Source organism: Zeus faber (assembly GCF_960531495.2).
Source record: "Zeus faber genome assembly, chromosome: 10".
Classification (NCBI taxonomy): domain Eukaryota; kingdom Metazoa; phylum Chordata; class Actinopteri; order Zeiformes; family Zeidae; genus Zeus; species Zeus faber.
The window spans coordinates 23,180,576-23,197,791 of NC_137199.1; the positions used below are offsets into that span (position 1 = coordinate 23,180,576).

The 17,216-nt window shown below is 43.8% G+C and overlaps 2 protein-coding genes across 2 annotated transcripts; one reads left to right on the forward strand and one right to left on the reverse strand.

The window, feature by feature from the left end:
* Window positions 1–1,027: 1,027 nt before the first annotated feature.
* On the reverse strand, window positions 1,028–7,658 carry tent5d (terminal nucleotidyltransferase 5D; the record flags this gene model as incomplete). Its single annotated transcript, XM_080008204.1, has 6 exons — window positions 1,028–1,134; window positions 3,524–4,192; window positions 4,362–4,554; window positions 5,187–5,354; window positions 6,564–6,851; window positions 7,353–7,658. The coding sequence occupies 6 exons, from the start codon at window positions 7,656–7,658 to the stop codon at window positions 1,028–1,030; spliced, it is 1,731 nt and encodes a 576-aa protein (XP_079864330.1).
* Window positions 7,659–11,383: 3,725 nt separating this feature from the next.
* On the forward strand, window positions 11,384–16,135 carry LOC307235790 (charged multivesicular body protein 1b). The gene is made up of 8 exons (XM_080008001.1): window positions 11,384–11,543; window positions 12,126–12,223; window positions 12,328–12,474; window positions 13,512–13,580; window positions 13,793–13,900; window positions 14,194–14,237; window positions 14,584–14,656; window positions 15,148–16,135. Exons 1-8 carry the CDS (start codon window positions 11,528–11,530, stop codon window positions 15,190–15,192), a joined length of 600 nt encoding a protein of 199 aa, XP_079864127.1. The 5' UTR covers window positions 11,384–11,527; the 3' UTR covers window positions 15,193–16,135.
* The last annotated feature ends 1,081 nt before the right edge of the window (window positions 16,136–17,216 follow it).

Consider the following 17,216-nt stretch of genomic DNA (forward strand, 5'->3'; position numbering starts at 1 on the left):
CTCTGTCTCTATGGAAACGTGGAGTGGACAAGAGTGGCTCGTGGGTCTGTGAAACACTGATACAGACCCTATTAGTTCACCTTCTCCCTGTGTCTCCTCCAAGCACGCACGCACGCACACACACACACACACACACACACACACACACACACACACACACACACACACACACACACACACACACACACACACACACACACACACACACACACACACACGTTCATAGATCTTCGGTGACCATGCCATCACGTACCATCCCACGTAAGCAGACGTCACGGAAAGACCCCCTTCTCCTGTTGTCAGGAGCGTAATCAGCGGCGTAAAGTGATAGTGGGGAGGGAAGGGGAATGGCAGCCTATCATTTCATTACAAGTCTCTTCAATTAGAGGGTGGAGGAGGCCACCGCCTAATGTTCCCTCTCGTGTGTATGTGCACATTGACATTCACATTCGCACCCGGAGATATATATCCTCCCTTTCTCCCTCCGCCCAATCTCACTCTGCTTTCATTCTCACACCTCATGCAACATAATCTCTTCACATTCACACATTGTTGTGGCCCCGTCGTGTTGCGTAGACCGTGCGTCACTGGGATCCAAATGCATCTGAAGGACAGGTGATTTGTGATAAGAGGCCTCACGGAGACAGCGTTTCGCAGCTTTCAGCCACTCGCTGGAGCCCCAGTATGTCACGCTTAAAGCAGCACTATGTAACTTTTGATATTTGGGATTTGGCGCCCCGACAGTTTCTGAGTGCAATTGCACTTTTTCACCATTGTCGTAAAACTTGTCCGAAAACAATTTATTTTACCGGACAAATTCGAACCTTATCGGTCACGTTTCAGAAACCGTCTATGTTGCAAACGCAGATATAACGTACACCTAGGTTACAACGCCTCTTACACGGACCTCGCCGCTTCAGCGAACACTCAGTCCACGGCTCCCCTGGAGCCGCATGGAGAGAGGGAGCCGGGATCGGCCCCCTGCTACGGGTGTAGGTACCAGATGTGCTCGGTCTGGCAGATCGGCTCACACCCGCGAGTCAGAGGATGAGACAAACCCCGTGGCGCAATGAATGTGAGGGCCGGCGCACGCTGGAAGGTGCAGGGTGCCAGCACACCGCTGGACCGTCTCACCTGGAGGTGAGGTGGAGCGTGGCCAAGTTTCGTATGAGTATTACAGGTATGAACATTTTGTTTATAATTTATCGGGGTATTTTTTTCAATCAATTTTACCATGCAAAAAAAAACATGTAAAAAAAAACCTAAAAATTACCGGAGCCAGACATCAAGGAAGTGATGTAGTGCCGTAAAGCGTAACGCACTTTTCCCACGGTTTTGTACCCGAACACCAAAGTTGCATAGTGCAAGAAGAGCTGTTCGGGGGGGTGGAATTGAAAGAGGTGCCATTCTCCATATTACAAGTCAGCGTAGCATCAAAATTATTCAGAAGCTTGTTATTTTAAGGTAAAAAAGTTACACAGTGTTGCTTTTTCTTTTGGATGGGTGGGTGGGTGAAGCCACTAAAGTGCAATCGTAGGCACACTGTTTAATAGAAGTTACGGTTCTGGATTAGTTCACATGAAAAAAAATGGTCATTGGTGGGTTTTTATTTTTATTTAGTCTGAAATGGAAATCGGATGCATCTTATCACATTTGTGAGTTTGTTGAGTTTCCCCTCTTTATTCTATAAAAAAAGGTACATGAATAACCTACAACAAAGGACTACATTAAATAAGACATCCAAACAGGCAGCAATAACAGGGGTCAACATTTGAACACGCTCCCCACCCAGCCCCACACCCACCCCGGTATCACCCCCCAGTGCAGTGATATAGACATGGCAAACATGTCTCACATTTAGGCACTTGAATTCCCTACCAAACCATCTTTGGCAACGGTCGCTGTTACACGGCTTTAAAACAAAGATTCAAACGGTTCTGAGGTGGATTTAAACTCCCCTTTTTTTTTTATATATATATATTTTTTTACCTCGATTCTGATCGTGTGGATTAGTTGATGCAGATTCATGCAGATAGTAATTCCAATAGATTTCAGTTTGAACCCATCAGCTTCGACAGAGCATTCTGCGTCCGCCATGCTTACAAATGAGCTAAAGATGAAAAATGGACCGACCACTTCTGATTGTTAAAAAGAAGTAGATTGAAACACTAGCTGGTACAGTACTTCACGCGAATACAGAAAAGACTCCACAAGAGAAAGGAATCGAACACATACTGTACTGTATTCACACAATATACCTAAAGACAATATACTGTATTCAAAAAAGGTGTACAGTCTATTGCAAAGGCATTGTTAGTGGTGTTTCTCTGAAGGTACTTGCCAGTTTGTTTACTAGTGAGCACTGTCTTGGAAATTCTTGCAAAAATAGATATATTTTCTATATCATCTTTTACTAAGTTAGGAAAGGCCTTTTCTTTGTCTTCAGGGTGTGATACATCTGCATAACACTTGGAGCTATTCATGCAATGTCTATCCTTATAAACACAAGTTTGTGTGTGTGTTTGTGTGTGTGTCTGCCTGTCTGTCTGCCTGTCTGTCTGTGTGTCTGTCTGTCTGTGTATGTGCGTTTGTATGTGTTGAGTGCCTGCGTGTGTGTGTTTGTGTTTCTTTTTTTCATGAAGATATTATAAACTCAGATTCCTCCCTCAATGTTTTTTTTTTTTGTTTCTGAATACATCCCTTAACTAAAGGAAAAATAAGGTTACATTATACTGTTTTGAAACATAGTACCACACATATTTTGGCAGTGGGAGAACGGTCCTAACTTATCCATGCACAATATCAATCACAGGCAAGGCCAACATTCTGAACAAACCCAGTAATAACAACACAGTAAGAACATGAAGAGGGGGAACAAGGGTTCAAGAGCTTTGAAGTGTTTGTGTGCAGATGTGTGTGTGTGTGTGTGTGTGTGTGTGTGTGTGTGTGTGTGTGTGTGTGTGTGTGTGTGTGTGTGTATACTGGATCTGTGTGTGTGTGTGTGTGTCAACGTGTGAGCATCAACACCACTGTTGGTCTCCAAGGGACACCAGAGGGCTGTGAATCACACAGTGCATATAGCATTTCCTGGAATTTGAATATGAGGAAAATTACTTATTTTTCAACAAAGCCAAGATAATTACATATTATCTATCATCTGAGAGCCGAGCAGAGATTGGTGTGTGTGTAGTAGAACTCTCTCAGTCTAATGGCATGGCATTATTAAATACCAGGCAACAATTCATTGCTGGCTCATGCACTTTCTCAATGACAAGCTTCCCCCTTGTCTTGTTGTGCATGTGTGTGTTTCTATGTTTTTGATTGTGTGTGTGTGTGTGTGTGTGTGTGTGTGTGTGTGTGTGTGGGTGTGTGTGTGTGTGTGTGTGTGTGTGTGTGTGTGTGTGAATGTGTGTGTGTGTGTGTACATAAAGGTATTTTCAAACCAGTCCAGTCTGTGTGTTTAAGTGTAAGGGGTAGGGTTGATAAAGCAGCGTTGATCCCCCCTGTGGTATATAGTAGCTGCAGTAGCTGGGTTCAGCCAGGTAGGGGGCGCTGTGTTCGGCCAGGTAGGGGGCAGGTTGGTAGAAGCATGTCACATGGTCTGTGTTGGGGATAATGTTCTGCTCTCCCAGCACCTTGAGAGCCAGCACTGTGATCATGTTCAGCGTCTGCCGCCTCTCGTGTCCCATCAGGCACACGGTGCTATCGTCCACCACGCGGCGCAGGGTCATCAGGTATTGGTACTTGCTTCTCTCCTCTCCGATGAAGTGGTTCTTTAGGTAAGACAGGATCTTCCGTTGCTGCTCCTGCACATCAGGGAAGTCTATAAAGAAGCGTGAGCACATGTAGCGCTCCAGTGTTTTTATCTGCGTTTCGCTGGCTGGTCGGTAGTCCCTGACCAGAAGGTTGCTGTATTTCAACAGTCCGCCGCCTCGAATCTCTTCGGGATTCCTGGTGGCGATCAAACGGTAGCGCAAGTGGTTCATGGCCGCCTCAAAGTCACCATACATGCTCTCCGCCAAGACCTCGACAGCGGGGACTATGCCAAATGCTCTCAAAGGTATGCTCTGTTTAAGCTTGTCAGCAGATACCTTAGGGGCTTTTTTATTCTCGGGCAAAAAACTGGCCACTTCAGCGGCAATTGGAGGATCTGATTCCCCAGTCTCTCCCGGCTGAGTGTGGGTTTGTGCCTCTGCAGTGGGGAATGAGACACGCTCTGAAACCAGAGGTAGTGGCAAGATACTATCTTCTTCCTTTTTATCTGGCAACTGTAGCAGAGGTACTGCTGGCAGAGGGGAAGACTGTACAATCTGTCCCTCACATCCTGTGTTCAGTATCAAAGGCTCCATGTCTGGCGATACCTGAGATACATGTCCCTCGGACTCCACCGGAGGAGTGAGACAGAGGAGTGGCGGGCTGAGAGACAGGGGAGGAGGGCTCAGGCTGAGCATGGGTGGAGTAAGGTAGGGAGGGGAACTGAGGCAGGATGAAGTTTCGCTGAAACTTGGAGGCGGGCTGACACTCAACATAGGAGAGGTGAGGCACTGAGGAGAGCTGAGACATAGGGGAGGGCTGAGGCTTGGCGAGGGGGGAGCGAGGCAGGGAGGGGACAGACTGAGTACTGGAGGAGTGAGGCAAGAGACCGGCGACGAGGCCGCGTGGAAGGAAGGGAGTGTGCTGGGATTGTTCCGTTGACCAGCAGGCAGTAAAAGGCCAAAGGGTGGCTCATCTAGTTGCCTCGTGTCAGTCTGCCATTCTGCGTTTGCCTCTTCAACGCCGAGCTCTGCCACTGAGGTATGCGGGGGATCCTGGGTAGGCGTGCAACATATTTCAGTTTTTGCTACTGATGTATGTATGGCATCAAGGGGCTCTGTTTGCATTGGGACAGGGGAGGAAGACTCTTTCTTTCTTTGTTTATCACAATCCACCTGTGTGGGCAGTGTATGTGTCTGTGATGAGTCCTCTGTGGTTATCTCAGAATCTCGAGGATCTTGAGGTAAACGAGAGATCGACCCGGCAGCAGGGCTGAGATTAGAGACTGGGTCAGGAGCCGAGATAAATTCTGGGTTTGGGGCCATCTTAGTGATGTCGGAGCTATCGGGTGTTGGTCCAGGGATTATTTCAAGCAGATTATTGTCTGGGCTGGCAAAAGTGAGGCATAAACTCTGAAGGGAAACACTGCTTACCTCTGGGTCCGAGGCTGTCTCCGGTTTGAAGCTAGGGCTGGGGTTCACATCTAAACTGGGAGCTATCACAGTTTCAGCGTCAGAGGCAGGACTGACGTTAGCATTAGCGGCCACCTTCCGGCACATCCTCCGGGGGGGTTTGGGAGAGGAGTGTTTGAGGACCACCATCTGAGATATTCTTTTTACAGCTTTGCTAGAGGGAAGACAGCAATTATTTTGATCGGAAACTAAGCTAGTTGGCGCAGTTACAATGTCCTGAGTCTCTGCCGGGTTCACTGTGTCCGCCGTGTTAGTCATATTTTCAGAGCTTTCTGTGTGCAGTGTGCCATGTATCTCCGGTGTACCAGTACACTGTGTGACAGATAAGGACGAAGCGGAAGAAGAATCTGCGGCCGATGTTTGTGCAGTCTCTGTTGTTTCTGTGGTCGCAACCTGTTCAGTTACGTCTTCTACGTCTGTCTTTCTGTCTGCGGCAATCTGTCCTTCCGTATCTATTTCCTTTCCGCTCACATCCTCTAAGACCGGGTGTATCTCTGTCGCTGCATCCGTAGATGTGCCAGCTTCTGAAATACAGGTGTGGTGTGGTTTACCTCCCTCACCGTCCCTCTGTTCCTCAGTGGAATGCTCTGAGAAATCATTATCTGAGAAATCTTGATCTAAGGATTCTTTTTCCGAGGATTCTTTGTCCGAGGACTCTTTGTCCAAGGACTCGCTATGAAAGGATTCTTTACTGTGACGCTGCCCTGCGTTCAGATCTTCAAATGTTTCTAAGTGTTGAGTCTGCTTCAAGCATTCTTCCTGCTCAGAAAGAGTAAGTTCTGTCTCATTAGGGACGTCTGTTTGCGCGGGGAGTTCCATCTGGCTACAATGTTCTTTGTGGTTCAAATTGTGTGATCGCGTTAGGGGTTCTTCATCATCATACGATGGGATTTGCGCTGAGTGTTGGACCTGCAGTGAGCCCTCTTCCTGCTGAAAGAGTTCTGGCTGGCTCGTTTGTATCATATCATCGGAATCTTGTTTATTTTCTGGGAAATAATTGACAGGTGTGAGTTCACCGAGGTTCGCCTCTTTCGAATCTTCATCATTTTCATCTAAGCCTCCCACTTCTGTGATATTCACCTGCTCTGGGAATTCTGTTTGTTGTTTTTTGTCTTTTTCCTGTTTTGGCAGTTCAGTCGAAAGTTCTTTTGCAAGAGACTGTTCTTCCTTGCCAGTGTGGTCTACCTGGTTGGCCTGAGCGCTCTCCTTTCTGGACAAGTCTTCCCCACTGGAATCTGAACCCTCTGGTTTTGAATCAATCGGGGGGTTAGGCCGAGAGGAAGAATTTCTCTTCAGATTCTCCGAAGCCTGGTTATTAACGCCCAAACTATTTTCTACCTGCTGTGCTTCCTGCTGCAAGTAGGACTCCAGGAGGCGGTCGAGAATAATCTGAAAGGAGTCTACGCTGAACTCAAACTGTCGCCTGAGCGCGCTCACAAACTTGAGTTCCAGGTTTTTGCCGCTGTTGTTGGAGAGGGAGATGAGGCTCCACCTGTCGTGTTCGTTGAACACCTTGACCATCTTCTGGACGTAGGCATCCTTCATTGTGGCGCTGCTGATCCTCTCCCTGTTGACCCCGGCAGGGAGGCAGTCCAGCAGGCAGCCCAGCACAGACTCCTTGATCACCTGGGAGGAGCACAGGTCAATATAATGACATCTGGAACTAATGATAGCAGTCTATCTATCCTTTGATATTATCATGCATGTTATTGATCTGAATATTGTGTCCTGTGTCCTGTGGTTCAGCTGAATGTAATAAACCAGTATTAACCACTTGTCGCTAGTATTGATGTTTCCATATGATTACTTTCTAAGATTAAATGACTATAATCACAATGATTAGAAAGATCAATATTCCATTGCCAATATCAATAATGTAATAAAGTAGTGCTTTATTGATTAGCACAGGATAATGATCTGTTAATTTGGCTACCTTCCCAGAAGACTCAGAGAGTAAACTCACTTTCATAAATCACTTTATAAAACTGCTCAGAGACACTGACAATGTGATTTTTGCTGATGAGAGGGCTTGAAACTGAGGTCTCAGAGAAGACAATATTTTTTAATTTCTAATTCCTAATTGCATTTGAATAGAAGCAATATATTACCTCACGGTGTCTATCTTACCTGAAAGTCCTCTTGTTTGGGCAGTTCGACTCCAAAGATGATATCCAGGTCTTTGTAGCTGGTTCCGTTGTCCCGGACAAGGACGTGACTGGCCGTTGAGCCGTTGAGACGCACGTCCCTCACAGTGATGCCCTGCTTCTCCAGCCTGGTCCGCACCGCCGTGATGATGTCCCGTGGACGCAGCTCCAGCGTGGGGAAGTTCCCCCGGCCATGGATGGGAACCACCTCGGACAAAACCTGATCCAACACCTCGACCTGCTCGCTGTTGAGGCTGTGGAATCGCTGGCTGGATCTCCGTTCAGACATCCTGTTTCCCTACAGGCAGGGTGAGAGATAATGAGGGCTTTAATGAGACGCACAGCACAGTGTACGATACATCCAACCATCCATTCAATCTTACGGACTCGCATATGCTATGCGAATGAAAAAAATAACACATCCACACATATGCTTGCTCCTTGCCACGCTCCCTTCCTCCTTGCTCCCTGTCAGCTGTCTACAAGTCACAGCTTGGTTGACAGCTTTTTCACTTTGCTACAGTAACAGCTGTGTTCACAGGCTGACAGGGGGCAGCCTTCATGTAAATTAGCGTTCTGTAGATATTGTTCTACTTCACTCATCCACATCCAAGCCAGTTGGGTGGAAGAGTTCCATAAGATAGATTACGAAACCCAAATCAGCCAAATTGCAATATTGCTCACATAGGAGACTTTCTCTATCAATTAGTCCCTTTACTTAGGCTGTGTATCATTCAGATGAAACGGCCTCAAGCCTTGTCTAGTACAGTGTCTGGGCCAGTGAGTCAGTGTTCTTCAAAATAAATGTTGTATACAGGCGAGCAAAAAATAAAACATGAAGTCAAATGGTAAAAGCAGACTCATAATCAGTGTTTATTGATCGGTTCCTGGAGAGGAGCAAGGGCTAAGGTGAATGAGTCATCGCCAGCAGACTGCATTAATCACACCAACGTCACAAATTAAAGACACAAATGTGCTTCGGAGGATGATGTGCATATAGTGTGTACATTATAAACAATAACTCTACCCCCCCCTACACACACACACACACAATCATGTGTAGTACATGTCAGCATTTGCATAACATACTTGCAATAAGTTCTGAACTCGACTGTGATCAAACCTCTCAAAATCAAAGGATAGTTGTATTTATAATCTAAACAAAGTCAGATTTAACACCAGGTTATCATTCTTTCAGGTTGATTTATTCTTTGTAGTCCCCTAAGCTGAGATTTTTGATCTCAGTGTCCTCTAATTTTCCTCTAAATTTGGCTTGCCACAACAGTCATTAAAGAGCCTCTTTCATGTGCTTGTGTCGGTGTGATAGTGCTTCACTATCTTTTGCATTTGAGTGTGCGGCTTTGGTCCAAAGCCACCCATTATGATGTATTGTTTACTTTAATCAATAGTTCTCACTTAGTGCCATGTTGGAATAAACCTCATTATGATTCATCACTAAAAGGATGGTAAACAGAGTACTAATGAGCAGTAACAGAGTGCTTTCTAGCAGCAGTTAAAAAAAAATAAAACAGACGTCAGAGGGATAAAGTCGGAAACAACATCACTCAAAATCAGTTACTGTTAGTGTTTATAAAGTCTGGAGCTCTGCCGGCTCCGGCAAAGGAAAACGAGTAAAGGAAAATAAACGAAAACAACAGATGAGCCTTCCAAAATGTAGGGAACTAAATGGCATAGCACAAGATGGGGATGAGAACATTAAGCTCAATAAAATGCTGGTTTGAGTCAGAGGCACCCCATTTCTGCTAATTTAAAATTAACATTTAAGTGGAATGAAATGACTGAAAAAAAAGCATTTGCCTGAACAAGAGATGAGTAAGAGAGTAAGAGAGGCAGTGCTGCTGGCTTATGTTTTCCTTTGGCTCCCATAGGCTACTCCCCCAACCCTCCCCCCCTTTTCGCACTCTTCTGCAAACTTGGAGCCTGAGTGACTCATCCACGCGCATCGGCAGGGTTTGCACAATAATACCCAACAAAGCCAGCTGTCTTGTATGAAATGAACTAGATCATAAAATAATAAAATAAAACCATAGAGTAAATAAATAATATGTAGCATCCTTATAAGGTGCATCAATATCCCTCAGATACTATACAAGCACCAAATGCATTATGGGTTGTAAAAAACAAACAACACATAAAATATAAATACAATTGAAAAATAAAAATACTGGATGTTTGCCACATATCTAAAACACAAGCCATAAGCCATCCCTTTGCTTTATTCATTCAGTCTCAAATTGATTATGACCCCCCAACTATAGCAAACTGTTATTTCGGCAACATGTTACAACCAGGCAGTGTTCGTGATACCTCTAGAAGAGGCAAGAATCCAAAATGTTTATTGCATTGACGGACAATGACAGCCCATCAACATTAATATTTAAAAACAACCACAGAGATCATTCAGAAGAGATCCATGCCAGGGATTTTAAAAACTCAGCAGGATTCGTGTCGGACAGGGGATGAACTTTATAAATAATCATTTCCATTAGGCTTACCTGTTGCTTTGGGTCGAGAGGGGAGAAAGTGCCAAACCTCAACTCCGGGAAAAGTCTGGACTGTGGAAGTTTGGGTGCGTGCTGATGCGGCGGCGTGTTCCTCGGGCGTGAGATGCGCGTCGGGCGCTGTCATTCGGCGGGATCCGGCGGAGCGCACTGGCGCTGTCCAGGAGGCGCGTGGTGCTGAAATGAAGACTTTGTGAGTCTCGCTCCCTTGTTTTCTCTCCCCGGCCGCCCGAGGCGTAACGCAGTTTCCATGGCGACCTGGCGTCATACCGCTAAGGAGTGGTCCGCCACTACAGTCACAACAATGATGCGGGGCAGACGCGCCAACAGGTGTCAGGGTCCGTGCGCGCGCGCTCACGCGCCTGTCCCGTGCGCGCCACCCCGCTGGAGTGCGTGCGAAAAAAGAATCATCGGAACAACCTAAAATCATCGCTTTTAAATCGTTAAAACCCATTTTCTTTGAGGTTTTTCCCAATGCCTCAATTCTAAGTTGAGAAACCCTCGACAAATCACAGGTTTGATGTTGACTTTAGGTCGATCCGACGCCTCATTTATTTCCGTGTGTAAGGTTTTGTTTTTTTTAATCACAATTTATACATTTACATATATTTACATTTTTAATTGTGTACATTCCAAAATACACGCACGCGCACGCACATGCGCGCCCTCACACAGTTATCGTCGGACGCTGTGTCCATACAGAATATCAGCAGCTATGAGTCATCCATGCTGCTCCCGTGACCAGAGGCGGACCCAGCCATTAATCCCTCCCCCCCCCCCCCCCCCCCCACACACACACACTTCCCCGGCCTATCCACGGAGGCATTGTAGGCCCTTTCTTTCATTCATCCCATCCCTTCTTTATGCTCTCCTTTTCCCTCTACTAGCTCAACTCATACTACCCCCAGAGGTATTTTTTTTTGTCTTGTAATGTCCGACACAACGGCAATGAATCACATCATTTACAAGCAGAGAACCTACTCCACAAATCAAACACGCCTCCATCACAGACTTCAGCATCCCAGGTTGTACAGAATTTATTCGCCCCATACATCATACAAATTCTGGGCAGTGTACATACATATATATATATATATATATACACACATATGTGTAATATATATATATATATATATATTACACATTTTATTTATTATTTATATTATTTAATATTTATATTTTATTTGTTATTGTATTGCTGGCCTGCTGTGTCTCCGTCCATACACGAGAAAACGTAAATAATATAAAATCACGAATGGAGCGCTGCGAGGGACGGTCTCACTCGGAAAGGTCAATTGACTCCTTTTATAAAAAAAAAAAAAACACATGTGACGTCACTAGCTGTGGTCCAACAACCGACACCGGAGCGCCTGCTATTTTTAGGCCTTCCCGGTCACGCGCCCCGTCGGGTTCTCGAGCGGGTCGTGACGGGACCGGGAGCGCGGGCACGCCCACGACACGCGCGACCGGGGCGTGACGTCGGCGCCGTGGCAACCGGAAGTGGAGACGCCACAAAGAATGAAAACAAACGACCGTGGAGCAGCGGCTGCTACACGGCTGTTCCCTTCTGTTTTTATTCCAGCTGTAAACGAGGCGTTAATAAGCCGTTGTTGGTCCTGAAGAGAAACGCATCAACATGTCGAATATGGAAAGTATCCATTTTCCGGGACGGAATAATAGATAAACAGTTGAAGGGAGCTAGCACAGCTACGCTAGCCGCATATTTATGCTGGCGGAGCAGCTTCTGGTTAGCCTAACTGTCATGTAGTGATTTTGGTCACTCTTTGAGGGTATACTGGATTGAGAAAGGTTTACTTAGGTTGGTTCGGTCGAATTGTAGTCCCCCCCCATGGGCTCGTGGAAGTCTTTTCTATGCTTTCTATTCAATCAACCTGAATACCATGTTAAAATGTTGTAAACATTAGAGCTGTTACAGTTGTTACATATGCGACTGATTATTTGAGCTATCGTTTGAGTTGTTTTTACACTGAAACATGTGGTGTTTAACAAGTGCCTTTTTTACCATCATACCTGAGCATATATAATAAGTAACTTAATACTTTTTCTTGAGTAGAATGCAGGGCTTTTACTTCTTTTAGAGTAGCCATTTTAATTTGTATGTGTGATGAAATAAGTATGTATTGTTTACGTCCCTTTTCCACCACTGGGTAAGCTGTGAAATGTTAAACTTCCCTTTTATCAAAACCTGTGACAATCCTTGACCAAACCGTCAGAACATTTATTTAATCTCAAGTTCGCTACCAAGGAGCTGCAGCGCAACTCCAAGAAATGTGACAAGGAGGAAAAAGCAGAGAAAACCAAAGTAAAGAAGGTGAATAAAGCTAATAAAGTATTTCATAGAAATGTACCTTTCAAGCGTCTGTGGCTGGTGTGATGTTCAGCCTGCAATGTCAACTCTTTTTCCTCCCCCTCCAGGCTATCCAGAAGGGCAACATGGAGGTGGCCAGGATCCATGCAGAGAATGCCATCCGTCAGAAGAATCAGTCCATTAACTTCTTGAGGATGAGTGCCCGTGTGGACGCCGTGGCTGCCAGGGTCCAGACCGCTGTCACCATGAACCAGGTAATGGGATAAGAAAGCCTATATGTCTTAGCCATCAAAATATTTATCATGTTTTGAGAAAATTTGCTATGGATGGGATGTTCCCCCTAACCCTAGCTCTGTTGAGAAATGCCTTTGTAAATATCAGACCAGTGAAATGTATTGAGGTATTATTGCTTTTTTTTTTTTAAATCTTAACTTGTTTGATTAATTCAGGAAACTAAATAAAAATCTTCAATATAGAGAGATATTTTCTCTGTTTCTTTTAAGTTATTCTCCAACAAGTGATGTGGTCACATTTTCTTGTCACATTTCAATTTTTGTCTGTTTGGACTATTGTAACTGATGAATAATAAAATACAGTATACTATTTAAAGTAGGTTTGTATGTTTCTGTGCAGGATAAAATATGATCATTATATTGCGCTAAGTTGAATACAAAGCCTATGTTATGTGCTTAGATAATTTCCAAAATCTAGCTTGTGATTAAATAACTATTTGGTGTCGTGAATATAATACCTTAAATTGGGATGAAATTAAACACACTGAAAGCACTAGTCTTTTTTTTTTTTCTTTTTTTTTTTAAACACTGTATTCTCTATTCTCTTACGTAGCTTTAACTATAGGTAAAATTGCAAATTCTGCATCCTCAATTGGACAGTTTACATGTGACAAACTATAATGCAGAGAGACCAGTATTGTCCACAATCACATTTGGGGTTTTCTTTTTAATTCTCTTGTATAATAGAACAGTTTTAATAATTGATTGTAATTAAAAACAAAAAAACTATGACTAGGTTATGATTGACCAAACATCCTCAAACTTTAATGCCGTTGGGTGATTCCTTGCAGTAACATGGAAATATGATGGTAAAGACAAAAGGGACACCTAGTGGTGATCTGAGGAGAGAGCGCGACAAGCTCTGTTTAAATTAGGCAACAGGAAATGAATTTACAGAGTTAAAATTCTGTCAAAATGTTTTGTTCGTAAAGCCTGAGCACAGAGAAGGGTGAGTCTAAAAGAGTGCTTTAGCTATGATTTGATGTGGGTTTGACTAGGTCACCAAATCTATGGCTGGAGTGGTCAAGTCTATGGATGCTACGCTGAAGAGCATGAACCTAGAGAAGGTAGGTAAACTCCCCATTCGATTCTTTACACAGTTAAGACACACACACACACACACACACACACACACACAAGGAAAAAATCATGTTAGAATTGAAGATCGCTTTTCTTGGATCATTTAATTCCAAAAATAAAATAAGCCCCTCGATATGCATACGCCCCAGATGCTTTGACAGCTGGCATTATTCATGATTTTTATCTATATTCCCTCCAGATCTCTGCACTAATGGACAAGTTTGAGCACCAATTTGAAACTCTGGACGTGCAGACAGCACACATGGAGGATACGATGGGCAACACCACCACTCTGACCACGCCGCAGGTAACTCACATCATTGTCATGTTTCACTGTTGCGTCCACTTTTAATGAATTAGCAAATATTTTCTTTATGAATTTACATTTCTGTATTTCTTTATTGTTGCGTTTTTTTCCCCTAATGGTCATTCTCTCAGCTATCCTGACAAACTCATTTGTAGAAAATAAAAATCGATTTGTAATGAATTATTACACAGGCAGATTCAAAGAGTATTTAATTCATATTGTATAATTTGTAAAATGTAATTCACTATTTTTTCAATTAACTTATTTTTTTAATTTATTTGTGTGATGCACAGAATGAGGTGGACACGCTGATGCATGAGATGGCCGATGAAGCAGGGTGAGTATTTATGCAAATATACAAATTATTGTAATTGCAAATAACAAATTATGTGACACAGTTTAAACTACAAAACTGGGCTCGTGCGGAACATTGTTATAATAATATTTTGAATATTTTTAATAAAATACAATTATTTTGTATGTGATACAAATTCAATCTTGTAGTTTTCACTTTGATGAAATGTAAATGACAAAAAACTCAAAAGTTATGAAACAAAATTTATTGCAAATACATGTAATTTAAACTCGGCCTATCTCTGCTGAGCCGGCAGGTACAACAGCGTGAAAGTAATGTCATGTCAATGTTACTCTAATGTACTATAACTTTTCTTTTAAATTCTTAGATTGGATCTTAACATGGAGCTTCCTCAAAGCCAAACCAGTTCATTGGCATCGACAGTGGCATCAACAGAACAGGTAACGTTCATTAATGTCTAGTATTTAGTAAATAACTAGTAAATAACATGTTAACAATATATTAGCTCTCGATTCATCCATCGATCTTATCTATTTTCTCACTCAATGTGAGTGAGAAGTAAAATTCACAAATATGTCAGCTTACCGTTTTTACATGGACGGTATACTTGAAGGATAAGTTCACCATTTTTTCAACACAATGTTGAAATAAAATGTCGGTTCCCTTCATTGATAACTGTCCAACCTTGCTGAATTCTTTACTATTGAAAACATAACACTTTGCAGCAGCTTCTCACTGGGCTGAAATGTCAGCTCCACAAGTGTCTGCTCTGCTGGTTCTAGCTCAGTTCTAGCAAACCCGGGGAGCTACTCACACTTTCCAAAAAAAGTCCCAAGACCATACAAATAAGACCAAGATCGCTGGCTTTGAGCTGATGTTGCTTTGCTTTCTTTGCGTACTGACTCTTGTGTTTTGCGTCGGGCCTCGTCAGGACGAGCTCTCCCAGAGACTGGCCAGGCTGCGCGACCAGGTTTAGGAGCGGTGAAAGATGAAGAGGGTGAGATGCAAAGGGAGAAGGAAGATGAGGGTGCCATGTTCCTGTGAGCTTCAGCCCTGTTCCGTCCTCTTGGTTTTTTTCCTCTGGTCCACCATCGCCATGAAGAGAGGTCTCTCACAGAGTTGAGAATGGAACCGGATCAAAAAAATAAAAGAAAAATAGGTGAAAGGGGCCACTGTGTTTGTCGTCCTCACTCCTACCTCCTCGCTCAGCATCCCTTCATTTGTCTGTTGATTTGCACACTTCTGTTTATTTACGTTTATCATGAAGATATATATATGTGCGGGTTAACCCCATCAATATGACAAAGCTTGGTTCTTTTTTTCCATTGGTATCATTTTAAGATTTCCAGGAATTTTCTCTGAAAACTTTGGGAATACAGCATACGTGAAATCTGCATATCGGCGAAATCTCTGTAACAAAAGTGCTCTTGGTTTTTAATAATGTCTAGAAATGGAAAATGCATCGCTGGGATTAACAATGAACGTTAAAAAAAAAGTTTAAAAAAATAAAGCTTTGATTATTGAATCTAATAACTGCATGACTGAGTGTGTGTGTGGATGATTATTTAAACACATCTAACCGTTTCTGTGTTGCAACCATTTCACCTCACACCTCCCGACTGTCCATTCTGTTCATTTTATGTACTTTATTTAACTCGTTTAAGGGCTTATTATAAACGATGGCCCTTGTCTGCGCTCTATGAGAGAAGAGATGTGTAAAGATGTTTTATTTTCATTGTTCAATTTATTTCCCATTTATCGATAGTGTCATTGGCCCGTTGCCGACTATCCATTTCACACAGGTATGAAGATGTTCATTTTCATTCAAGCTCTGATCAGCTGAGAGATGCTGTAATTGCACTGTGACCGTTTATATATACATATATATATATATGAAGCCATTAAAATAGTTTATAACCTCTTTGGCTCGCCAGCATCTATGCCTTGTCCTTGTTTAGTTTCTGTTTAGTGTTTTAAGGGGATTCCTCTGCCCTCCACTACCTGTCTTTCCTTTTTCCTTCCTACCCCCTCCCTCGCTCATGCTCTTCCCCAACAGGGAACAGATGAGAGGTCAGAGGTGTCACCTGCAGAGGAAGCCGCCTTCTGCCGCTCGCATGCCAGGTCCTCATTACACACACACACACATACACGCCTTCATCATATCCCAGGGAAGGCTGAACTCAGCTGGGAGCCATTACAGGTGCTGCCTTACACACACACACACACACACACACACACACACACACACACACTCATGTTCCCGCACACCAAATCACACCACCCCGTAGCCTATGGACTTCCAGTGTAGTAACGCACGCCTCCACCCCTGACCCCTAAAACTGTGTCCTTTCTAATCACCATCACGCACACTCGTGCACCTCGCCATCCTGACAATCACCATCATCATCATCAGTACCTCCCGGCTGACAACTTACCATTATGCTTATTACAGAGAATGTTTTGATGAGTGATTGTGATTCATCCATAGCACTGTGTGTGTGTGTGTGTGTGTGTGTGTGTGTGTGTGTGTGTGTGTGTGTGTGTGTGTGTGTGTGTGTGTGTGCGCGCGCGCGCTTGCACGCATGCAGCACGCGTACTTCTCTCTACTTTCGTCTGATAGACACTAGAATTATCCAAAACCCCTTCCCATTTGCCGTTGACCCCTGGTTATCCAGCAGCTGTCAGTCATTTTTGACAGAAGTTAGATTGTGTGCAATTAAAATTCCATGTCTCTCAGCGGTTCAGTCCCTGGAAGTTTTTATTTAATCCCACTTTTTACCATCAATGGCCATCTCCCCTTTTTATATCTAATTGAAGCACGTATGTATTATCACGGATGCTTTCCCCAGATGTGCTGTTGAGAAGGCTCCTCTACAGTTTCAGTTCTGAGGAACCTCTGTGTGTGTGTGTGTGTGTGTGTGTGTGTGTGTGTGTGTGTGTGTCCCTTCTAGTGCCATCGACGTGTTCCCCATTCCCGGTTTCCTCGCAGACTAGCAGCTT